Source organism: Excalfactoria chinensis, chromosome 12 (genome assembly GCF_039878825.1).
Source record: "Excalfactoria chinensis isolate bCotChi1 chromosome 12, bCotChi1.hap2, whole genome shotgun sequence".
Lineage (NCBI taxonomy): Eukaryota > Metazoa > Chordata > Aves > Galliformes > Phasianidae > Excalfactoria > Excalfactoria chinensis.
This window is the reverse complement of record NC_092836.1, coordinates 13,236,630-13,262,303: the sequence shown is the minus strand read 5'-3', so window position 1 is coordinate 13,262,303 and position 25,674 is coordinate 13,236,630. Positions and strand designations below refer to the sequence as shown.

The 25,674-nt window shown below is 45.0% G+C and overlaps 1 protein-coding gene across 13 annotated transcripts in view; it reads right to left on the bottom strand.

Moving 5' to 3' along the window:
- Window positions 1-17,836: 17,836 nt before the first annotated feature.
- The window catches only part of WNK2 (WNK lysine deficient protein kinase 2), a 98,765-nt gene continuing 90,927 nt past the window's right edge, over window positions 17,837-25,674 (bottom strand). For 6 of the 13 annotated variants that reach the window (XM_072347718.1, XM_072347724.1, XM_072347727.1 and 3 more), the window contains one exon: window positions 22,389-24,655. In XM_072347718.1, coding sequence (XP_072203819.1) covers window positions 24,305-24,655 — 351 coding nt within the window. In that variant the 3' untranslated portion in view covers window positions 22,389-24,304. Of the gene's footprint in view, window positions 19,099-22,387; window positions 24,656-25,674 lie in introns of those variants that run through there. The other 7 variants (XM_072347728.1, XM_072347730.1, XM_072347732.1 and 4 more) reach the window with 3 other exon arrangements.

Here is a 25,674-nt window from a genome sequence, read left to right as displayed (position 1 = left end):
CAAAATGCAATTAAAGAGAAACGTGTAAAGCACTTGGCATGAAGTGGTCAAAGTTTGTTAACATGCACTATTTATAATGAAATCTAACTTAGAAGCAAATGACACTAACTCAACTTTGTGCATTTCAGTAAGAACTACTTAATGGAGAAGCATTTTTACTGTTAACAAATATGTTCTATAAGATTTCATCTTTAAGATCCAAACGAATTTAGAGGCTGTCTTTGAAATGTTGCAAGCTGAAGCCAACTTCACTGACTTGACTTTATCTTCGCTCTCAATTATACCAGAGTCAACAATTCTTTACTGTAACTTAATACTGAATAAGTGTTCTTGCTGACTGCTGAGATGGAGTGGGAGGAGGAGCCCGGCAACAGTAGAACTCTGTTACTCGTGCTTTTATTTACAGCAGCAGTTCGTATACTTAGTGGTTTTTATTTTTAGGCAGGAGAAATATAAAATATCTGTGAGGTTCAGATTATTGTGTTTGAAGATTTTTGGTCTGAAAAGTTCTGTGATTCCTCTCACAGAGAGGGAACATCTCTGGCTTCTCAAATGATCCGCAGACTCTCTGAGGCAGATAGTTTTAAGGCATGTGTTTTGGACTGTGCTAACTTACAAACATGTACAATTAACATAGCTTTCTTGTTATGGCATTCAAGTTACCAGATCAGGATGATACATTAAAAAAGCATGCAGATAAGGCATCATTTGCCCAAACATGTCATCAGAAACTGCCTTTCTGAAGGTATGTCTCAAGCAGAAGAATGAAAACAGATATATGATATGTTTCTGTTTCAGAGCAATCAGTACCACCGTGATGCAGACTGCCTTCATGACTTCCTAAACTCAGTAATGACAAAGGGAGACTAATCTGAATTCTCAGTTAAGTACAAAAAGTCTTTAAAATATATTTGGTGGAGAACTGAGCCCAGCTGACAGTACTGAGGAAAATAAGGTTTTCTTTGGCATGGGACACAGCACCATGACAGCCTCTGTTCTTTGGAAGTGTCTCTAAGATATATCAGATTATTTCTCTCCCTTGTGGTCTCCTCCTAAATAAAAATAGAATTATTCAGCTTCTTCACAATGCTCAGGAAAAAAAGAAGTTAAAAATAAATCTTAGTTCCTTTTAGCGCACAAACCACAGCTGTTTTTTTACCTTTAAGGATAAAGCACGCTGGTCCCATTGCCCTCTTCAAAGCAGTGGGGGCATCACAGGAAGGTTTTTTGCTGTTTGAGGGGCAGCTCCCAGTGTTCAGTACTTCTAGCAAGGAGAACTGCAGCAGTGTCAGAGAAAGTGGGCATCTTTGCTGCTTGCAGGACTGTCGCAACACGTCTGACTCCATCACCAGAGAGCTGGCGTATAAATGGAATGAAAAATTCACTGAAATTCTTTGATGTTGCACATGAATCTGAAAGGAGTAGGAGAGTTTGCTTTTAAAAGGAAATTAATGAAAGACGTAAAGATATGCAAAACAGCGGGTGGTATAAAAGAAGACTGGGAAATTCTTGTTTTTCTCTCAAGGTAAGGCCTTCTCTCACCTTCCATTCCAGCACAAATCAAACCTATCCACTGTGCATCTGGGCCCGAGCAGGTGGGTGAGCCCTCATGCCACGACTGTGGGCCCCCTAGCCAAGTGTCCATGGGGCACACTGCTCACCGCATCCCATCTCCCTGTCTTGGTTCAGCACAGCTGATTATTCTTTTCTGTTCTTTCTTTCTTTACAATCCATTGCCAGAACAAGAAAAAAGGAACACAATCCCTTAAACTCAAAAGATACATCCAATGGAAAAAAACAAGCTCAATTCTAAAATGACTATTTCAGCGATGACTTGTAATCTGTGCAGTTTCATCTACTTGATAATACCCGGCTTAGCATTAGATCTAAAAAAAGAATGAAATGAGGAAATCATTCCTTTGATACGCATTAAATTATTCAGTTAGTAAATTAGTGAATCTTATTCTGAGTGTTATTAGCTATTAGCATGTTACGCTTCTTGATGTTGTTTATGAAGAATGCATATGAAAATGAGGAAAAGATTTCCCTTTTGAAGTTGCTGCCGCTTGAGTTGTTGACATCTCCCTTAATTGGTGGCTGTCCTCTTGAATGCAGTATTCTGCTGTCTGTTTTGGTGAGATTCCTAACTTTTAATTTCTCCTTTTATTGATTAGACTTTTTTCTCTTATTGAACGAGTAACTATCAAAATAATGAACCTTTTTCAAGGGAACCATGTTCTCCTAAGATATTTATTAATGAATGTTTTCCCCACTTGTTATACATAGGCATTTTTCATTAGAATTCCAAGATCAGATCAGGGCTGCTCGAACCATACCTGGTACCACTGCAGGCTGCAGGAACCTTGTAGATTTCAGTAGGAACAAAATTAGCCCCTAGGAATTAAAAAAGAGCTCGGCCTTCAGTTTGCATTAGAAATATGCCTATTATCTAGGGAAACCTGCAAACATTTCTCCAGGCTCCAGTGTAGGGGTTGAGGAGGAAGTGAGAGTTGGGGAAGGACAGCAAGGTAAATCCATCTGAACAAGGTCACCGCCTTCAAAGGACCTGCTGATTTCAGACACAGGGCCAGCGAGCCTCCATTACACTGCTGGATCTCCAGCACTGGAGATGTGTACCTCTCTTTTATCTAAAGTCAATACAGGTTAGATAAAATTGAATCCATTCAAAATAACAGTCCTTCTGCATAAGAAGTTATTTTCCACTGGAGAATGAAGGAACTTCAATAAGAATATATTTTGTTTTAGAAACTAGTGACCATCTTGCACTTGCAACTAGAGAGCACAGCAGATAATAAAGCCTTCTGGCATGTTATATGTTGCTGCAGTGATCTAATCCCACTCTGTTCCTGTTTGGCTTCTATAAACCTTGCCCCTTTCCTTGCTCTTGTCTTTAACCTCACAATCTGCCTTGCATGCTGCCAGCTGTTCTCTTCCTGCTGAAATGCAATCTCATTTTGACACACTAGGCCAGTTGCTCTTTCAAAACAGACCATCATCATCACCCTTTTGCTTTCCCTGCCTCCCTGCCTTTCTCCTGGTCTCTCTCCCTGCTTCCTTGAGCCTTCATCTTTAACATCTCCAACACAAGTATAAATTCACCTGCCATTCCTAGACAGACTTGTCTTCTGTTCCAACTAACACCTCAGCTCACGTCCTGGCATTTCTTCTTGATACTCTCTTCAACCTTCTTTTGGTTTGTGCTGCCCTGTCACATGAGCAGATTCCAGTTCTTTGCTTTTCCAGCATGACCAGCCTTCTCCAGCTCCCTCGTACCCTGATAGCCGCTGGCACTACCTCCAGCCTGAGTTCGCATCAGCCATGAAGCTGCCTCCTGACCTTCCTTAAACACATCAGCATCACCTTTCAGATTGAAAATCCATATGTAAATAGAAAAAACTGAGGGAAAAAAACAAACAAAACAACCAACCAAACAACCAATCAAAGTAAAAAACAACCCAAAAAAGCAAGATGATCCAGTGTGGCTGGTTCTATACCGCTGTCCCCAAACCATTACAGAGTCCTATCTTACAGGGAAGCTTCACTTTAGAGAAAAGCAATGTATTTTGTACAATGCTATTAAGGTAGCTATTAAAAGTTATATGTTGTAGTCTAAAATACTGCAGTGCGGCTCACAGAAGAGCCAGCACGGACTGTGAAGTGGCCTTACATGGTGATCTATTTCTGCCAGAATATAATATAAGCTATTTCAAGAACCCACTTACAAGTAAGCTGCCTGGGTAGAACCCTGCATCACTGAGATCAATAGGAGTTTTGCCAGTGACATCAGTGGAATGAGGTTTTCCTCTCATTTTTAGCTTGTGCAAAATTAAATATTGGGTCAGGAAAACAGCATGCAAGTGCCAGTGATTTTAAATACAGCATTTGCTTAGGAGGATTACTAAATGGAATTTGCAAAGTGATTTGTTAATGGAAGTTATTTTGTTAATTCATCCAGATTTCCTCCTTGGTTGAAGTGCTTCAGCGTACCTCTGCTGCACCAGTAAGAGCTGCATGCTCCAACTGCTGGCCTTCAGCTGAGAGAGTGCCACACTTCCCTTCCCAGTGGAAAAGCAACAAAAGTGGCCATTAATAGGATGAATTCATAGCTTAGGAGGTCTGCAGGCATCTAAGTGCTGCATGTGCTATGATAATTTATCTTTGAACTTGTTAGTAACAATGCATAATTAACAAGTAAGCTGTAGGAACATGCAATTGCTATGCATTTACGTGGTATGTGCCAGGCATTGTGGTGTAATTACAGAGTCTATACCTGCTCTGTAGAACAAAGTCCATGGTGCAGAGTGTGCTCTATTTTATATTATTTCTCACAGCTGCCCAGTGAAGCATAGCACAGCATAGCAGGGATTAACCACATGCTTTGCTCCAGTGGAGACAATCCATGAGGATGGAGCTACACAAACCTGTGGCATTTTGGTGTCACCGTATGTCCTGCTTGCTTGGGTGGCAATGAACATGGAGCTCAGGTTACTTCGGCTTCGGATTGCTGCCCTTTCAGTGATATAAATGGAGTTGACTATGCAGTACGGCAGTGTTTTCCTCTCATATACATGACCCATCCGTGTAAGGATTGCAGGTAAAAGAATGAATGAAACTATTTTCTATGAAGTTGCATGGGACAGCTTCTTTGCCCTAAAATTCATTAGGATCAGAATACCAAATGTGAAGCTGCATAACATAGATATCAGGGGAAAAAAAGCAAACAAAAACAGTGGTAAAAAGTGCAAAGAAATCTGATGCATCTCCAAGCTCAGTCATCTTTTACTTGATTCAGCATAAACTGCATGTAAAAATAAATTCGAATATTATATTTGAGATTCACTTTTGGCAGGAAAAGGAATCCTGAGCTTGCCAAAGTGACACAAGAATTTCTGTGCCCAGTTTCTAAAACGGTGTCATCAGAACACAGACATGAAGTATTTCCCATTCTGAGCAGAAAATACAGACCGTGGTGGGCACAGACACAACACTACTCTGGGTATAGAACTGACCTGAAAGAGACGCTGACGTACCTGTTGATGCTTATAAATCAAATTCAACTTCAGCATACAGGGAAGCAACCTAAGAGTGGCTGAGTCTCCTCAGTGTGGAACAAAAAGCTTCTCCCTGCAGCAGACCAAATGGTCCAGAATAAATGAATCCCAGGTCACTTATCAGCACCAAGAGTTAACGTTTCAGTCCATCTCAGAAGCTATAGCTCAGGAATGTTGATAAGGTGCACTAAGTCCTTCCTATACTGATGAATTTGAAGATAATTTCTGAAGAAGCTGATTTGAAAGGAAAACATAATCTCCTTTTGGAAAAAAATCATACCTGTTAATTGCTTTATGACTTGTATTCCTCGGTATCTCTATACAGATACATATATTTTTTAATAATTATTTTTTAAGATTTTCGTAAAGCCTCCTTCTTGCAAAGGACCTGGGAAGAGATGCCCACACATGACCTAGGTACAAACACAGACACCACCGAGATTTCACGACTTGTTAATTTCCACTTCTTCTATGTAAAATCATGAAGTGCCTGGGTGACAGCTGCAGCTACTGTTTACATTATCTAAAATACCAGCACAGTGTTTTCGCTGCATACCAACAAGAGCCGAGGCCCATATTCTACAAACGTTTTCAAAGGAAATATTTGAGGCAAGCTGCCAGCCCTGGGTTGAAATTCTCACTGCGGTTAATGGTGGCATGCAGGGCTGGGGTTGACTTTTACCTACTTCTCAATATCTCATGTGCATTCCAGTACTTTCCTTGTAAGAGGACACATGGTATATACTCAAATCCCTCCAAACAGTGAATTCTTATAAACTTTTATCTGAAAAAAAAAAAGCTATTTTTCAAGCTGAGAAGGGCAGTTTCCTCCATCAATTCAGTGGCAAATAAGTTCAAAATGAAGACTTTCCACTGGCTTCAGTGGGGTCTGGATCAGACACCTCTGCCAGTACTTTGATGCAGTTATTTTTCATAAAGATGCGACAGCAACCAGAAGAACCCTGTAATTATTTCTGGAGAATTGATAAATAATTATTCAGCGGTGAAATGTTGCATACTTTCAGCCATTATTTGGAGCCTGACCGCTCTATATGCCACTGAAGGCCTTGTCTCTCACAGACAATTTGTGAAGCAAGTTGGAATGACGCCTTTCAAAAGCTCTGCCTGGAAGCAGCTCCCAGTTGTGAAGTGTGCAAACGATGTTCTCTTTAGGGCTAGAAAAGCTATCTGCTAGCTGATGTGAAAATTACAAGTGCTGATCAACTGTGAGCCTCTCACTGAATGCGTCTGCCTACGACTGAAATGATTTTCTGCGATTCCTGCTTTTTTTTTGTGCAAGTTTTCTAAGGAGGGGCTTCAAAAGTGAGAATTTTTCCCAAGGGATAATCATTGGAAACCTGGCTCTTTGATGTGGCCATGGAGCTGGGGAGCGGTCACCATGAGGTGTAAGTTCATGGAAGGTTTGAACACTCCTCAGCACATCACTCACACGTGATTTATGGAGGGAATTACTTGCAGAATGATCACAGCACATGTTATCCAAAAACACAGATTAGGGAAAATCAATCTGCGAGAAAAGGAAGAGAAAAATATTCTCAAACGAATCTGAATCTGGAAATTATTCACTCAGCTCAGTTTACAGTGACCGATTTTTATGGTAGTAGGAGCTTGTGGAGTAGGAGGTAACTGTAAGAAGAATGATTGATTCAGTGTCTTATATTGCAATTCTGGAAGGGGTTCAGCATCTGATTTAAAAGCCATTTTCTTGCTCTTACCCAGTAGAGGAATCAAAATGATAGTCAATGACTGTGAGTTTTGGGCAGATAGCATCTATTTTGTGTCCCTGAAGTCCTGTGGTCACTGACACAGGCTGGTTCATAACAAAGGGCAGTTACTTATTATGAAAGGCCTCTCATGCCTGAAAATAAACCTGCCTGAGGAAGGATATTGCTGTCATATTCCTCTTTGCATCTTCCCATTAGAGGGGAAAACATTTGCCCTTCCAGAAAGGACTCAAAATTGGTAATAAACTTGGTGCTAGCCTTCAGCCTGCGAGCTGGGGAGACCTAAGTAAACAGCATCTTCTCCAGCCCACCTTCATTCCTTCACAGTAATTAAGAGAGCAGTGATTTACTTTCCCCCCTAGGAAGAAGACAAAGCACACTTTGGGCATCCCTCTCCCAAGGCCTAGCCACACACCTGTGTAGGCAATGCTGTCTTTCACAGGGATAGCAGATGGGAAGGGGTCCACTTGAGCTCTACAGCTCAATACTGCTAATAGGTCAACTTCAGTAGTTTATCTATACAAGAGCTTTAACTCTGACAAACGAATGCAGACAGATCTCAGCCTGCCTCTTTAGAATGCTTGATCTAGGTCAAAACTTAGCACTAACCTTTGCCTTTATCCTGCCCAGAATCTCCCAGACCATATGCATTTGGGAAGCTGGGCTAGAGAGGGTAAGAAAGATATTCTGCTGCTGCAGCCCCCCAGTCCTGCTGGCTTTTTTGGCTATTGTTTAATTTGTTACACATGATTAACTCCTCTGTGTTTCTGCCTGGCAGAATCCGTGACTAAAAATATCCTGTGAGTATATGGTGCGTGCTGCAACACTGGCAGAAAGTAAATAAGACCACAGTCCTCATAATCACTGTTTTTGCTAAGAACTACTGCTCCCAGAAGACTGGCTATTTTAGGCTGTAAATGGAAAGCTGAAAATGAGATTTTCTTTCCCTACCAGTTCTTCTCCTGGGAATTCTATTGCTTTCTGCTCTGCACCTACTCTGGGTGTTGATGGCGGCACACTGCTAACACCAGTCTCATAGGGGATGGACCACTGGAGCTGGTTCTGAGGTATATCTGTGAACATAGGAAATAATTCCCACTGGTATTGTCACATCATTTGAATGGGGTGTTTGACCAAAAATGGATAGGGATAGTTTGATTTACTTTGTGAGTCAGGTGGTGGTTCACTCCAATTCAACTTTGCAAAGTCAGAAAGGTATTCTTTAGCTGTACGCACTTCCTGTTCTAATATTGGTAAATGTGTTTTCCTCTCTCTTTATTTTGCGGACCACCTTTTAACCTCTTATTTGATGATTTAACACAAACACTCTTGATTTGCAGTCCCATTGATACCAGTGATGCCTGGCCTTGTCTCCATGATATAGCCCCTAGATCACACATATCATACAGATCTAATGAAAGATCTTTGTACAGTGTGCAAATCTGAGAAGCACTAATTATCATCCTTAGACTTCATGCATTATGCATTTTCTGCTGGAAAAAGCTTCGTGTTCTTAGGAATTCAAAGGATTAGGCTTTGCTACAGCAACATGCAAATCTAAGAACTTGAGAACAAATCATAATCTTTAGCATTAGCTGTACCTTTCTGATGGCTCAAATGTTGTATAGAAGGATTTTCTAGGAAGGATTTTCCAGGAAATACCCTAGTTATTTCATGGCTGTTGAATCAGGTCTGTATATCCCCATTTATGGAATACCACTCAAGAGCATCCTTTGAGTTGCTGAGCAGCTGCTGATTTCTTTTAATCACTTGTCGTACTACTGAGAAGTGGTCTGTGTATATAAAATAAAGAAATAAATAAACTTTTAACTTCAGAAAAGAATCAGTCAAACTATTCTCTGCACTGACGGAGAAGGAGAGGGTTTTTCTGGGAGCAAACCTATGGAATGACAGAGTACCTCAGTCAAGAAGGGTCAAATCTGGCACGAAGCGGATGACATGAGAAAAAAAAAACCAAAGCCAAACCAACAGGAAACAGAAGGTTTTAAGGAAATAAATAGAAAAACTGCTTTGTGTTGTGCCCAGACATCACATGTGATAATCAGGCATCGCTACTTGTTGTCATAATTATGATCTGTTCTCATGCTATTCCCTTTTGCTTTGTCGATTACAAGCAATCATGTGCTTATCTTCAAGCAGTCTGACACTGTTCACTGCTTGGTTGGGTAGTGCTTAAAAATATCAGTAGCTTTTTCAAACGTTTGGAAAGCTGCAAAACTATCATCCAAGGAAATTTTTGGAGCACATCAGAAATGGCAAATGACTGAACAACTCACTCTTGATTTACTGTATTTGAAAAGGCCCCGTCCCTCTGCATTTCCTTACACAACACAAGCTGTAGCTGCCTTTTCTAATGCTGCTGCTTCTCTACCTTTTGTAGCAGGCTCTTTTACCCTTGAACAACTGGTTCTGGCATTGCCTTTGCCCTCATCCTTTTCTAGTCCTTTTTCTGAAACAGTGCAACACCTACCTCCTGCTTGCTGCCTGCCTTCTTGCCCTCCTGTCAGCTTCAGACTTTCTCTAGAAGGAGGGTCTTAGTTACAGTCTTGTCACTTGTTCTTTTTGTGCATCACCTGACGCAGGAGAGGACACCACCTTTTTGCTCCCAGGGATGCTCCAGGCACCTTCCACCTTCCAGGTCCTCACCTCCCATGCTGCAGACTTACCTCTTTGCCTTCTTCCTTTGCAGCCTCAATTGGAGGAAAGAGAAGTGAGGAACAACATCCCTGTTGTTGTCAGTTCTGCCAATTGCTATTGAAGTAAAGAGAGTGTAGAATAGAGAGTCACAAAAGAAAGCAGGAAATACTTCATTTGCTGGGAAACAGACAAAAAAAAATCATACCAAATGCTTGTTCCTACTGTTCAAAATTATAACAGAAAAAAGAAGGGCCAAATTGGAGACAAGCAGCTGAATCAATCTACCAAATTCAAGAACGAGGAGTGTCATTTTCATACAAATATCAAACGTCAAAGAACATTTCTGGTGTTAAAATGTAAACAACAGGTTGGGGCTCTACAAAATCAAGCAGTGAAACTGTTACAGTCAATATGGCAGGAATAAAACAATATTTCATAAAGGGATTTCCAAGAGAGGTGGAAGTGTGCAGTTTGTTACAGATCCACAGGATGCAGTTGCCTTTCAGTTTACTGTTTTCTCAGCCATCTCTCAAATAGAAATGATTTCCTTTCCCCAAGCTAGGAGACACCAATTTGCAACATGAAGATGTAACTAAATAGCTTGACGTATTGCTTTAGGTTCCCTTCAGTTCTTTCAAAGATTTCATATAATTCATCTTCTGCCTGGATTATAAACTGCAATTTTACCTACATTATATGAGCAATGAATTTCGTGTCCATGAACTAGGAGATACTCAGCTGAGTACAAACCTTAAAGGTACATCTTAAACTGACTTTCAGATTGAACCTTAAAACTGTGTCATGTAAAACCCATGCCCACCCAAACTTTCCGTCCCACACAAATATTAACCAGCAGCATTCTGACATTCAATAAAGGCTGCAATTCTAACAGTAACAACAGTTATGCCTAAATAGAGGCAATTATATGTCCATACCTGTATTTGCAGCTTTCTTATGGTGTCTTATTTCTTTCAAGATCCTGTTGGCTTTTCAGTTCACATGTTATGATATAGCAAGAGATCACTGAGCACAGGGCTGGCCCACCAGCAGGCGTTCTGCTCTGCCTGCTGCACGTATGTGGCATGAGATCCCAGGGAAAGGTGGTTGTGGTCACAGTGAGGCTCCTGCAACCACCTTCCACCAGGTGAGGGATCATAGGATGGCTTGCATTGAAAGAGTGCTTTAATGTTCATTCATCTCCAACCCTCTGCTGTGGGCTGGGACATCTCCCACTAGATCAGATTGCCTGATGACCCATCCAGCCTGGTCTTCAGGGATGGGGCATCCACAACATCTCTGGGCACCCTGTGCCAGAGCCTTACCATCTGAGGAAAGAATTTACTCCTAATGTCTGACCCAAGTCTCCTGTCATTTAGTTTAAACCCATTCCCCTTTGTTCTGCCACTACCTGCTTTGGTAAAAATATGGTCTACATCTAGTTTATAGCCCTCTTTAAGTACTGGAAGGCCACAACAAGGTCTCCCTGGAGCCTCCTCCAAGCAAAACAAGCCCAAATCCCTCAGCCCTTCACAGTAGAAGTGCTCCAAGATCTGTGAGCATCTTAGCAGCCTTCCTCTGGACTTGCCTACCCAACAGCTCCACATCCTTCTTGCGCTGGGTGCCCCAGACCTGGACACAGTCAGATGGGCAAGCAGCGGTCAGCACTACAAATTCCCAAGTATGCCCAGGGTATTAGTGATTTTCTGCCTTCAGGGATATCTGTTGGGTTACAAAACCCTTCTGTGAGTTCCTCAGGTCTTCCCCAGTTGCAGATTTTGCTCCTCATGTTAATATGAACAGTCCTCTCATCTTCAGTCCGCACTTATTCATGACTAATTTATACCCACATGATCCCAGGCTAACATTAACCTTTAACTCCTGCAGTTCTTCCTGCTTGATATTCACTCCTTAGGGTATTTATAAATAGTTACAGTCTCATGCTTAATTTGCCGTGCTAAAAAAGATGTACTGATGTTTATCAGCGACGGAATCCTTCCTGCAGAATCATAAGCGTGTTCCTTCATCTTGAAGATTAACTCCAAACAGGCCCCTGCTTTGCAAAAACACAGCGTTCCCAGTCACATGCAGAAGTTGAACACATTTTGCTGGCAGTGAGATCTCCTCAGTGTCCCCATCACTGGGTGAATCAACATGACACCCATCTCCTCACGCCAGGGTGAGGCCTGGTGGTACTATGCTGTTCCTGCCAAGCATCAACCTCCACTGAGGAGGAGAGAGAGGAGACGAGGTGGCAGCCTCCAAAACACACAGAACTGGTCCCAAATGATCCCAAAGTGTGTCTGAGAGCAGCCCTGAGGCATGGTGCATGCCTGCTGGCAGCACCGAGCTGCTGAGGTTGGCCCGACCTCAGCTGGGAGTCAGACGCATGCTGTGTGAACAGCCCTTTGGCAGAAGGGAATTGTTATCTTCCCCAATTGGTGCCTCCTTTCCTTGTTAACAAATACTTGGAGAAATAATAATAATAAACACCCCTCACTGACACGTGGCATTGCTGCCATGAGGAGAAGCCCCCACAGGGCACAGGGTACCCCACATGGCAGCATGGTACTGCCCTTTCCCACCCACACCACCTTGGTGGGCACTTTTCCCAGGCAAAACCTTCCCCTGTGCTGAGCTGCACCATCTGGAGGAAACATTTCTACACGATGCTTACCGGCCCATTACAGAGTGATGCTCTTCCATTATTGCTGCTTTTGTGTTCTGCAATACAGTCCCATAGGTTGGATTCAGAAGTGCCTGGACATGGTGCTTCACATGGGAAGGTGAAGATGTTCCTGAAAAGCTAACAATCTCATTTCTGTAGTTAGAGTCTATAGTGTTACTGGTCTTCTAAGCATGCAGAATGGCAAACATCAGTGCAAACGGGCTCCTCCAAAAGAAACAAGCACTCCGACTTAGGAAAACCCAATATTGAGCTCTGTGAAGGAGCAGCAAAGAATTCTTCACAAACCCTTGACATCTCTCCGAGGTAAGCTCCCTGCTACAGAGCTGCTTTTTAGATCATCGTGCTGAAAATAGTAGTGACGAGTGTGTTTCTAACCATCATTTACAGAAGGGAAAAAGTCTTCACTCCGAGGTATTTATAGCAGCATATTTGAATACAGGGGATTTAGTAAATTCAGAATCCTCAGTGCTGAACTTTACTGAGAAACTGACTTTGCAGAGATGAAGTTACACCTCATCAGGCTGCCTTGCTTTGGTAATTAACTTACTTAAAGCGCAGCGCTGAAAAGATTCTCTGCTTTAAGATGCAATATTTCACCTTGTCATTGATCTCAGCACACAGAGGTCAGGCAGGAGCTCAGAGGTTACAGACTGATTGCACCTGGGGGGCATCGCCCAGCAGACAGCACGTTGTCACTGCTTCACTATCAGCCTATAGGTGCAGGGCAGGAAATCTCTCTCTGCTCTTACAAAAGGGAAAGCAAGTAGTGTAGGATGAGGCTGCACATTCAGGGCACAACAAGCTGCAGCAACGAGGCACTGTGAATTAAAAACACCACTGCTGAATTAAACAAATGAGCATCTAAAGAAGCGGACAATAATACAGCTGTGCCAGGAATGCAGACTCCCAGTTGGGCTGGGTGAACCTGCATTCCCAGCTGTACTGGTGCTGCTGTCACTGCAGCTCCCACTGCTCCATGCCCAGGGCAGGGGTGGCACTCAAAGCAATGCTCCCATATTTCCCATTGTGGAAATCTCATTTAAGGTCTGGCCTCGTCCAGAGGCAGCGAGAGGCAAAGAGATGGGTTTTATTTATTCATGCTTTTGCTTAGAATTCAAGCAGTCAGGCTCAGTAGCGTCCACCTAAGGGCCGGGGTTCAGAGGGGCAGATTTTGGTGCAGCTCATCAGCAGTGCAGGTCCAGATGGCACATGCTGGTATGGTCCCAGTCCCCATGGCTCCCCAGTACCTGCCCAGGGCAGCAGAGCCCCGACACCCACCAGCCCCAGTTCCATGCTCCCCTGTGCACTGGGACGAGCTGCTCAGCACAGTGTCCCCAGCATAGCGTAACTATGGGACAGGAAACAACTGCTGTGTGCTGAGGAGGAGGAGGAGGGCTGGGGGAAAGAAGGATGACCCTGCAACAGCGCTGTTCTCTAGGGATGAGATGCCAGAGCAAGTGCATCATCACGGAGAGACACCCAGCGAACGCAGAAACACGGCTAATTTTAGCAGGAAATAGGTTTCTGTTCTGTTTCAATTTATCCTTAAATTCCCCCTTGCCCATAGCACACAAGGATGACTGCCAAGGGCAGAGCAGAAGCTGATCAGCAAACAGGGCACCAATCCGGGACACTAAATCTTCCAACTCATTCCCTGACAAAGGCAAATGCCAGGGCAACCGTTCCTGTCTCACGCAGAAACCCACTGGGTTCCCCTCGTTGCTCACAGGGATTGCAAACACGCTCTGTGCCTACACCTGGTTTTTAACAAAAACGGGATTGCAGGAGACCCTTTTTTGCAGCCACGGAGGGCGTTTTGCTTGCAGCCACCCCCACCACCCCTGGGCGCATGTAGGCAGAACTCCCCCGAATCATCCTGCCAGCAGTTGTACACAGCAAAGCATGAACTCAGAAACCAAACATTTTGATTGGGTTTCTGCCACGAGCAGAGCAGCGATAAGGAATGCGGCTGGGGTTGAAACAGGCTGGCTCTCCCAGCTCCGGCCTCGCTGCTCAAAAGAGGTTTTCAGAGACCCTCACAGCTTTGGGTGATTAAATGATCAGTGAACTCTGCCCACTTTCAGACCCTACATTCATCCAAGGAGATGAAACATCAGTCAGGTTTTTGATATTTGGAAGGACTGCAGAAATAGAGCCCAGCTGATGCTGGGTATTAATAAAAACAAGGCTCGGGGAAGAGGCTGCTGCTTTCAGTTTACTTAATTAGTTTATGCACTGAAACTATGAATAAAAGGGCTGTGCAATTGCTTTGGCTTCAGTAGTAGCCCCGCAACCATGACAACGGTGAAGCATTACTGAATCACCATGACAAAAAGCTGAGACGAGGCTGCTACTGCAGGAAGGGAACTGGGGCCAATCAGATGTGGTGCCCGCATGGAAAGCAGGGCCTGACGGAGTTGTACTTTAACGCCTGGTTCTTATATTAGGGGTCTCATCCAGTCCTTACACAGCAGACGTGGAAGGAGGTGGTGATGATGCCCCTGTACCAGCACAGCAGCAGTCAAACCAAACAGGCTTTCACAGCCTGCACGGCCCATCCCAGACCACAGAGGGCAGGCAGAGCTGTGCTGAGGCTTCTGCCCCTGCAGCAAATGGTGTCAGCACTATAGTAAGGTGCGCTGAGTTGTCTTTTTTGGAGGGCATCACCCAAAAATAGCTGAGGGAGGTGAGGAGCTGAGCTCGGTGGCAGGAAGGCTTCCCTGTCTGCAAGCATGGAGCTGGGATGTGGGTGCTGGCTGCTAGGGGGCGCCTCGGCCCCATGGGGCAGCTGAGGGCTGAGTGCCCTTTGGAATATCCAGCTCTGTGCAGCCTCTGGAAATAAACAGCACTGCTGGAGAGACATGCAGCTGATCCATCTTCCCTGCAGAAAGAGTGAGCCTGCAAATGTGGGCGAGTTGCTCAGGTCCGGGGAGGTAACTGAGATAACTTCCTTTCCTATCACTGTGATGAACAATGAACGTTCATCGGCAAAAATACCTGCAAATACATACCTAGATTCCTATTGCAATGCAATCAGTGACTAACCTTGCACCAGCATGTGCAGAGCCACAGATCTGTCCTGCCGACAGCATGGGTGCATCAGAAAAAGGTTGCCCTCCTCCTTCTGCCTCTCCTCCCTCCCCCCCTTCCTCTCCCTGCTCCCCCAGTAGCAGACAGCACCGCCAGGTACATGAAAACAAAGGTTCACTCTGCCACCAATTGGTGGGCACAGCGCTGCTGAGCTTTCACCACTCATATTCACAGGTGTTTGGTTTTAAACCAACGCAGACTTCAGATTAAAAAAGGACAACAAAGCCAGGTTAGGCTGGACAGTAATTCCTCCAAGTGTCACGTTTAAGGCTGCAAAGTCTCCTCATACACCGACATCCCAAGCACTCCCCATGTCAGCTGCTGCCAGGAGCTGCACACACAGCCAATAGCCCCGGCAGCCTGGGCTCTCACATGCAACAGCAAATATTTGTGGATTATTTTGCTATGTTTGATGTTTTGAGCTGACTCCTAATTTCCGTGACTATGCAAACAGCCTTTGGAATCCTCCTTAAACATCTCACAGCCACAAATATCTCCATGTGTCCCCGGCATCAAATCAGCATCTCGCCAAATCTATTCCTCCCTTTCTTTCCAGAGATTCTCCTGCTCCAAGTGCTGAAGTGCCAAGAAACTGAGGGCAAGAAAACGAACCATTTACACATGCTCTCAAATCTCACTGAAACTGTTTAATTCCAGTGAGGGTTTTGAGAACTGTTTGACATTTTTTCCCTAAGTCGGTAGCAGTTAAAATACTTTTCTGCTTCAAAAGTCGGTGCTGCAGGAAGTTAAGCTGCATTTTTAACACTTGCAATTATTTCCTCCCATTGCCACAATATGCACTTTTTGCTCAAATTAAACCGTGTTTCCTAGGTGCACAGTCACACCGACACACCGAGTGTTTGCATACCCTGCTCTGACAGCACCAAGGGTGTCAGGGAGAAATGCAGCATCTTCCACAGCTCCTGTTGCTAAGCACCCTTGCCTACCAGCACTGCATGCTTCTCTGGGCTCTCCTGCCTTGGAGCTCTGCCCAAACTCTAGCAACACCACTGCCCCAGGGGTCACACTGGCCTTGGGGGTAGGGGAGCATAGGGCCCATCAACTGCATGTGGTGTCCTCTAGGGCCACTCAGGCCCTGATCATTCCCTTCTCTGGGCTAGGCAAGGAGGCAGCAGGAGATGCAAGCCAACAGCTGCCAGTCTCTGTAGGCCTTGTACCAACCTACACCTTGCTATGCTTTACCCAGGGTTCCCAAGAGGAGACAAGCTGCTGCCAATGCAGCTCTACCCTGAGAGCCGCAGCCAAACACCACCTTGGTACTCACCGTGCACCTTATGAGCTAAACTATTAATAGCGAGACTGCAAGAAGTTGTTTATATATTCTTAAACCCTTGTTTTACACTCAAATGGATTTCAGAATAGCTGGCAAACACCAAAGAGTCCCATTATGCTGGGCATGGCTATGCCTGTAGCAAATGAGCCAAATCACTTTCATAGCACTCAGCACCAAATGGATTTGTTTCTCTTAGAGCTGTTTTCCTAGGAGGCAGCACAGGCCTGTATGAGCTGGAGGGGCTGGCAGGTGGCATGGAAGAACACTTCCCAAGGGTCAGCATTAGGCAGCAGCTTGCTGGCATGTGGCAATGCCAGCATAGAGCCCTGGGGCTGCCCACAAAGTTGGGTCGAGCCCATATGAAGCACCAGGAGCACTGCAAGTTCCAAAGTAACATTGTAGGAGTAAGCTGTGCTGTCCCAGTCCTTACATCACGGAGCTGCTGGTGCTGGCTCTGAGGCCACCTTCTTCCGAGTTCCACTGCTAACACACAGTGCTGCACCTCGCAGTGGTCCCTTCCCTTGCAACCCCTTTGCAAGAGTGGGGGTAACAAACATCCTACATGCTACGGCTTTCAGTCCTGATACTAACCTCTATATTTAATCCAAATACTCACAGATCATTCTTGAAGTTGTGGCCATGAAGGAGCCCAAGGGTTTGCAGAAGCAGCAGTGGGTCCAGGCATCAGAAAGGCAGGGTGAGGCCCTGAAGAGGCAGCAGGCACCCCAGGGCACTGCCCTGCAGCAAGGAGCCTTCATCAGGGCTGCTCAGGAGCAAAATGGCAGGTGGTGGTAGAGCACGGTGTTGCTGTGCTCGGTGGCACAGTGCTCAGCACAGAGCGATATGCCAGGCTGTGGCACTGCCATCCCCACACTGAGCCATGGGATGGGGAGAGCACCGTGCAGATTGAAGGGACCAGGGATGTGAAGGGAGGGAGTGGTGTGCAGTAGGCCCCTGTGCATCCCCTGCTCCAAAGGAAACAGAACCCTCCTGCACTGGGAAAGCCAAGAGCAAGAAATACTTCACCAAGAGCCCTCAGCACCTGCCTAGCTCTGCTCTCAGCCAGGAGGTTATTTCCATTCCCGTAGACACAGGCAGGACAGGAGGCAACACAGAGAGGCACAAAGTTAGCATCAACATCTATCTCACCACCAGGGCTTCAATTTTGGATTTCCCAGTCATTTAACAGCACTTTGCTTCATGGCTCCTGAGCTCGGCTGTGCCAGCAGCACAACCAGACCCGGCTCATGGGCAGATGAGAGCTGCAGTGGTAAGGAAATAGTGACCAGCGGCATCAAAATAAGATTTATTATTTAGAACTGAGAGCTGGAAGAGACAAACATGGCAGATAACAACAAAACAATACGCCAGGCTCCGGATGTGAGAAGGGATGACACGGAAAGGCTCGTGGGCAACTAGAAATTCATATTTCTCTGGTACTGGAAGTAGAGTGAATAGAAGATGGGGTCTGACCCTGCTGAGGGGAAGCCACTGAACTCTGAATGCACGGCAGTGGGTTGGAAGAGTTTGGGGCCAGAATGCAACAGCAAAAGCAGCACTCCTGCTCCTCAGGGACTGCACTAAAAGCCACCGCTCTACAAACAAAGCAACAAAAAAAGTTGAGTAGTCCTTTGTAATAAATGATTACTCATGAGATTATTGCTACAAACGGCTCTGTACATTGCCCCAGCCCAGCAGACAGCTGAAGCCTATTGTGAGTGAGTCAAGGAAAAAGAAATCTCCCACCACCATAATTTTAGCTTGTTGAAGGCACTTGAAAGTCTTTTAAAAATTGCTCCAATTACTGACTCGTCTGCAGAAGGATTTCAGGCTTACGTTTAAAATTAGAAGTGACTTGAGAACTGTGTTTAACTCTGGCAAGAAAATGCGGCCAGTCTCAAAGAAAAAGAAAGAGCTGGAAAAAAAAAAAGGAAACGACAAGTACAAAGTTACTCTCCAGTGAAGTCTCTGTAGGTTTCTTTACTTAATTTAACCAGATCTTAAAGTATTCTCTGTACAAAAGAACAGCTCTGACTGTGAGAAATTCAAATGGACTTGGAACTTATCTTTCTTTTTTAGTGGAACTGGGATACATGTGCCTGGCTCATCTTTTGCATAATCACTTAAATTACAATTAACTGCATGAAACAAAAAGCATTTGAAAGAATGCCTCCTCCTCCTCCTCCCTCTCCTCCTGAAGCTGCTCACAGGAACCTGGCTCACAACAGAAGGGAACGATTTGGAACAAAGTCCTTTTTCCCCCAAAATAATTTTCCTTTATTATTATTATTAATATTATTTTTTTTTTGCATAACATTTTTTGTATTTCCAACTATAAATAAAAAACAAACAAACAAAAAAAAAAAAAAAGAAAATGATTAGAAAGAAGTTACAAAATTGTGTCGAATGGACCAGAACGGCACAGAATTTCTCACACACGACAAATCATTTCCCATCTTCCTCTTCCTCCTCTTTAGCTGCAGCGGGACCTGGCGCTTGGCACCGTAGCTGTGGGGGCCACGTGTCAGTCGCTGGCGATCGCATTTTCAGTATCTAAAAGACAAAATGGCCACGTGAGATGACAGACCGCAGCGTGACGAAGGCGCTTCCACGAGAGCCAGTTCAGGCACTGCACGAGAACAGAACCCGAAATCCTCAGAGAGAGACACGTGTGTCCTACTGAGAACGTGGAATAAGCATTCCTAAAACCTTTTGTCAGAGGGTGCTGCGGCAGAACCAGAGCACCTCACCCATTCCTTCAGAGCAAGGCCCCTCTCTAGGGGCAAGAGGCTACATGGAATCCAGGGCTCACAATGGAGTTGGAAGGGAATGTGCTGAGCACCTGGTGGGAGCAGCAGCTCAGGGCCAGCACGCGTCCTGCTAGTGCTCACCCACTGCACGGTGACATGCACTGACGTCCTTCACTCTACACCCCAGCAATGTGCATGCTGCTTATTGGGGCTGCAAGCACATCCATTGTTTTTAGAGCATATAGCTTGTTAGATTCTTCCAGGAAAAGAAAATGCATGGAGTACTTCAGGGCAGAAGGGAATACATGGGGGAAAAGCATGCTGTGCAAACAGTCTGTTTGGCATAGTTCCTGGGGGATTTCCTGTTTGGGGCTTTGCTCTCATTAAGCACAGCCTCAGTTTTCTCCCTCCTGTCTTTCTTGCTCTGTCTGTTCATAGAAAGAATTGCTTTAAAGGAAGTAAAGCTGTCCTGGTTGCCATCCTCCCACAAGCTTCTGCTCAGTATTGGTTCTGTAAATCCACCTGAACCCACCACAGTTCTCACCATTTGCCCACTAATAAAAACAAGCATCGGGCACTGAAGTTCATCCAGGACAAATGAAATGAGACAAAACTAACGATCTCCAAGTAACAGGGAAAAAACTTAAGACAGCAATGGGATTTACCCCAGCCTCCACAGCAGGTCAGCCATCAAGCCAAAATGAGAGTGAGCTCTCCTGGTTGCCTGGCTCTTGATAGAAACCCTCACAGATACTCAGCCCATGTCCCAGGGGACAGCTTCTTCCTTCTTATTCTGAAGGCAGCCTTTTGACAGCACCAAAGAGATCACTGAATTCACTTACACACAACATTTTCTGAAGGGACCACACACTTTACAACAAGGAGATGCTGCCTCCTGGTATGAGCCTTCCAGGTGAATCAGTTACATGTAATCTGTTTATCGACGCAGCTAACGTCAGCACCACAGTACATCCAAGTCCCTTTGAGCAAGAAATTCTTTCACAATGCAGAATTTGTAACCTGACAGCTCCTAGAATCTGTTTGATTATGGTGCACTTCGGCAGCTTATCTGCATTGATAACAAAACGTGAAGCCAGGGCCGGCACAGAGCCTGCCTGATGCACATGCAGGACAAACAGACCTTAGGAAAAAGCAAGTCCTGCTCAGGCAACCCTCACTGGCACGTCAACCACAACACAGCCCGCATCTGCTCAACAGCCAGCTTCAGCAATATAGACAGGAAGATAATTGTATTTACCAGGTTCATTCAAGAGAAACATAGCAATCAGCACAGCAGTCAGCCTGCACAAATACCCAGATGAATCTCAGCTCACATCTGCATTGGTACAGCTGCATAAGCACAAGTCAACCCCAAAAAAACACACACACAAAAATAAAGAACTGACAAAAAATAACCTGTACTCGATTCAATAAATAACCATGTCAAGAGATTCCACGTGATTATGCTTTTTGCTATTTTATAGACTCAATCCTATAGCAAGACAGTCATCCTTCCATGACAGTGGGACTCAACTTGTGATATTCTATGATTCTGTGGCCTCTGCAGAGATCTTGCCCCTATTCAGCAGACACACCTCTCCAGCACAGCCATCATTACCCACAAACATCACCAAAATTCAGCGATTGAGAAGGGCAGAATTGGAGCAAGAAACATCACGTAGGAATTAAACATTCACAAACCGTTCAACGAAGCCAACACTCTAAACCACGTTAGTTTCAGAAATACTGGCATTTAGCACTGCTGCCTCTTCCCAAACAGGAATCAATTTGCAGGAGCACACGGACTGCCACTCTTGGCCGGACAACTGGCCCGTTCAGTTCATCAGCCTGTTTTTGATAACCATCAATGTCAAATATCTCAGAGAAAAATGAAAGAAGCCGTACCAGACAGTGATGGAAGAGGGGTAGGTGTATAGTGACACCTGAGCAATATTAACTCTAAGTTACAGAACGAAGACCACAGTTACACAAGGGCAAGTTTTCACATCAGTGATTGAACACACATGCCAGGGAGGCTGAGCCGGGATGAACAAGTGAGCCTTGAAGGGTGCAGGATCCCCTCCCATGCTGCCCTGCTGATGGACGCACTCCCAACACGGGACCGGTTGCACTCTATTTCCTTACTACCAGATGTGTGACTTAGCAGCAGGAAGTCATCTTTCAATATCTTGTCCCTCCACCAATGCTGCAGCACCAGCCCCGTGGTGACCATCCTGAGTCATTTGCTTAATTACTATCATGGGCCAAAGCTCCCTTCAGCATGATCAGGGACAGCAAAACATAGCTGGAAGTTCACAGCCAGAAGAACTGAAGCCACAAAATCCAAGTCACGAACACTGAAATGAAAGCATCAACCTCCAGCCCCACAACTGGCTAAAACCTCCCCACTTAGGAAAGCAGGCACTAAAATGCTGAAAGCTTCATTTTAAAAGAGAAAATGAACACGGTTAGCTCTGGACCAAACCTGGCACCAGGCAGCCCTATCTGCTCCCACAGCTTTGGCCACGGTTGGGTGGAAGGCCCTGATGACCAGCGGCACAGGGCTGACACCTGACACACATGCTGTACCCACAGCAAAGCTGCAGAAGCACAGAAGCAGTACCAGACCTCTCCCTGGACATCCCTTCCTCATTTCTACTGCAGCCTACACCGACATCAGTGACTGCCAAGAGCGTGCATGCAGCACAAACTTGTACTGGGGCCAAGTTTCTTTGGTGCCCTCCCTCACATTTAAATTATGCCAGGATCATGCTAATGGGGCTTCCCTGGTACTGGCAGTGTGGGATGTGCACGGCCCAAACGCCTCATTTACCACCTACCCAACTGCAGTATTGCTGGCAGTACAAATGTGATGCTAAAGATACCATCTCTTAAAATAACCCATTTAATGTTCCAGCCTGGCCTGCTTTGCAGCAGCGGAGCCCCAGAAATGCTGCAGCAGCAGTGAGGTTCTGCGGGGTGGCACTACATTGCTTCTGGAGCACCACTGCATGTCTACAGCTGCGAGAGGTGGGACCCAGCTCTGCGCAGGCACCGAGGAGCAGTGGAGGCATCGCATCTAATCCCTCGCACAGAAGGCTGGAAAACAGGCGCAGAGTTACCCGGGAGAGCGGGGCATTGACACGCTTCTGTTTTCAGAAAAACACTGGGTTTTTCACACAGTTTTCAAGCACAAAATGTTTATTTTTTTTTTCTTCTTTTTAATCTATACAATTTGTTGGGGCTTTTAGTGCCACTGACTCTGTCAGTATACAAGGGGTGGACTATACAACAGGCAATAGCGACAAACTGTAGGATTCAGTGCAAGCTGAAGGAAAACTGGTGTGAGAACATATTTTCCATGTTTGCTCATGAAGCATACAGACATGAATCTAAAAAACCCAAACAAATTAAAGATACATGTTACAGAGAACAGAAATCTCTTACTACAGTAAGTAATTTTGCCCAGGCAGAAGACTCTGCATAATTGTCTATAAAATTCAATTCTAACTGAATTGATGGAATAATATATTCAAAGGGTACAAACAAAATAATTTAGACAGAATAATGCTCAAAGTACAATAGAACTATACAATTCACAGCTTGGCAGCACAAGACATCTCTGCCCGTCAGCAGACAGTATAGAATGTCATTGCAGTAGAGATACAGAGCAACGCGCCTTCACGTTTGACCGCTCATTTGGCTCCCTGTGCCTTTAGGGATGGCCCTTAGTGCCGTCCATAGAAATGGGACTTACCATCAGCAAATCAGTCTCAGTGGTTACCTTGTGCCTTTAGACTGAGAGGTGCAGATGCAGACTCTAAGCACAGTAAAAGAGGCAAAAAGCAACCCGCAAACAGGAGAGAGGTGTTCCGTGCCGCCTACGGTGCAAACTTGATTAAAAACAAAAACAGGAAAAAAAAAAATTCCAGTGAAAGGTGGTGAGATTCCAAAGCTGAAGCATTCATTGCTCACAGAGGGAAAAAAAAAAAAGGAAAATAATAGATTCCCATTTTTATCCCGTTTCAATGTGAATACTGTTAGCACTTGAATGGCAAAACACGTCCTTAGCCTCTGTCGTGGAACTGAAGGCAGAGCACACGCACGCGTGTACACGCGGCTCTGACAGTGACCTGTGGACGTGCTCCTGCGACCCAGATTTCCATCAGGCTTCTCACTTATGGAACACGCGTAGATTTGTAACTTAACTAAATGATAAAAGCCCGGTAGGAAAAGAAAATGTAATCCAATTGGCTGCTGTGGTCTGGAAGAAAGCAGTACTCGTGTGCCCGTTACAGCAGCAGGCTGCAACCTGCAGCGGCTTTACCAAAGGCTGTAAGGAATGGATTGCACTGCCCGAAGCTATGACCTGTTCTTATGTACAGCTCACTAGGATCACTCTGTAAATGCTCCTATTTTAAAATGTGCATTTCACTACTCCTTGTACAGACACAATAAATTTCCATCAGTATCTCAAACAAACTTCACCTCACTTTTGTTTTTTAAAGCCTCGAAAATGAAAATGCAACACATCAATTAAAATTAAAGCATTTACAGCAGATTGAAACCGAGGACGAGCTTCAACTGTAAACCTTCAAAATCTTTGCAAAGAAAAAGAACTTTACTCACAGGCAAATCATAAATAAAATACATCTTTCAAATATTTTTACATCTCTTTCCAGCTGGAACTGAAAAGCTGATAATCAAGGCACTGTACTCCTGCAGGTTAGTACAATTTCTAGTCATCAATTCAAGTACATCAACTTCAAGGATTGCAAGTGTAAAACATCAGAACACAACATAATAAAGTGTCTCAGCAATGACATATATGCAAATATTGCCGTAACAAACAAACGACCTTTTGTGAAACCCATCACAGTGATTGCTGGATGCAGTGTATGGCTGTGCAGGCTGGCAGGCCTGCTGCGGACCCACGCCTGTCCGACACATATGGCATCTACAGATGGACACGAGGTCGCTATCACTGTCACCTATCAGAGCCCACTGAGCTATGTCATTCTTACACGCGGGCCGGGCGGGTCGGCTGCGGGCTGCTGCAGCGGCACAGGGTACATCTGCAAGCAAGCTTTGCCAAGAGCTGAGAAATGAGCAATGCTCTGCCCTCCTACCAGCCCCGGCCGCACTGCCGGCCCCGACCACTGCGCTCCATAAAGCGGCGTAGGGAAAACTCCTCCGTACTGACAAAGAGGCATCACATAGGGCGTTACTGTGCCAGAAAGGGTAGTACCTGGCATAGGCACTGGCAGGGATGGTGAAACTCCAGGAGTTAGCGCAGCTGACATGGGACAAGACACTGGAACAATGCACCTTTTCCCCAATCCTGTTCTTACTGAATTAACCTACAAAAAGAAAAATAAAAAAGCATGGCTATTAAGCGTCCATCTTCCCACCCATGGGACGCAAGGGCTGCATGCAGAGGAGGACAGCCCAGCTCTTGGCCTCCTCACATCTCTTACTTGTATTCTTTGCTGGAAATTAATAGCAAAGGTTGACACAGGGAAGGGTGCCTCAGTATATTCTTACTGTTTAAGGAATCAGGAAACATTACTGAACAGGTAAGAAGGGAATGCCGCAAAATCTCTGGTAAAGCTTTAATGTGTAAAGTAACCTGGTTGTCCCTCATTGCTACTGCATCTTGTGTGCAGAAGTAAATAAATTAAGCTAAATGCAGAATGAAACCAAATCTCGCTGTACTTCTTACAGCCCTTCCCAAAGCAGGTTTTCAAACCTTCAGCACGTTATTGCTGTAGAAAGGTGTTCATGCTGGGCCGCTCGTCCAAGCCAAACCAAAGGTGGTGAAAAAGGGAAACCTTTGCGTAGAGGTTCACTACCCAGCACTGGGGGTGTGGGATCAGGTCAGGTAAACCAGAAGGACTCAGCAGGAGCTGATCCTGCCCAGGGGCTGCTGGAGCCAGTCCCACTATTTTGCTGAGATTCAATTAGCATTCACTTCAATTACTCCGTTTTTGCATGCTAAGCTCAGAGAAAGAGCTTGTCTTCCTAAATGTGGGGATGGCAGGGGCACCCGAATTACACGCTTCATAAGGCACAATGCCACAGAAACAATCATACAAAATGCTGCCTGGTTTCAATCTGGACACGATTTATAGTATTTCCTTGCTTTTTAAAGTTCATATAATTTACAACTCCCTGCCATGGGTCTCATCAAGCCAGCACCTATTCACAACACAAGAAGAAACAATACTCTCACTTTTGGGAGCGTCCCATTAATAACAAAAACATTTCACATCAAACTAACAGAATTAGCACGAAGGTGCAAATTCAGAGGAAATGCATTTATGTGGAATGCTTACTCTAGTCTCTAGTTTTAGTCTCTCAGTTACAAATGAAAGTGGCA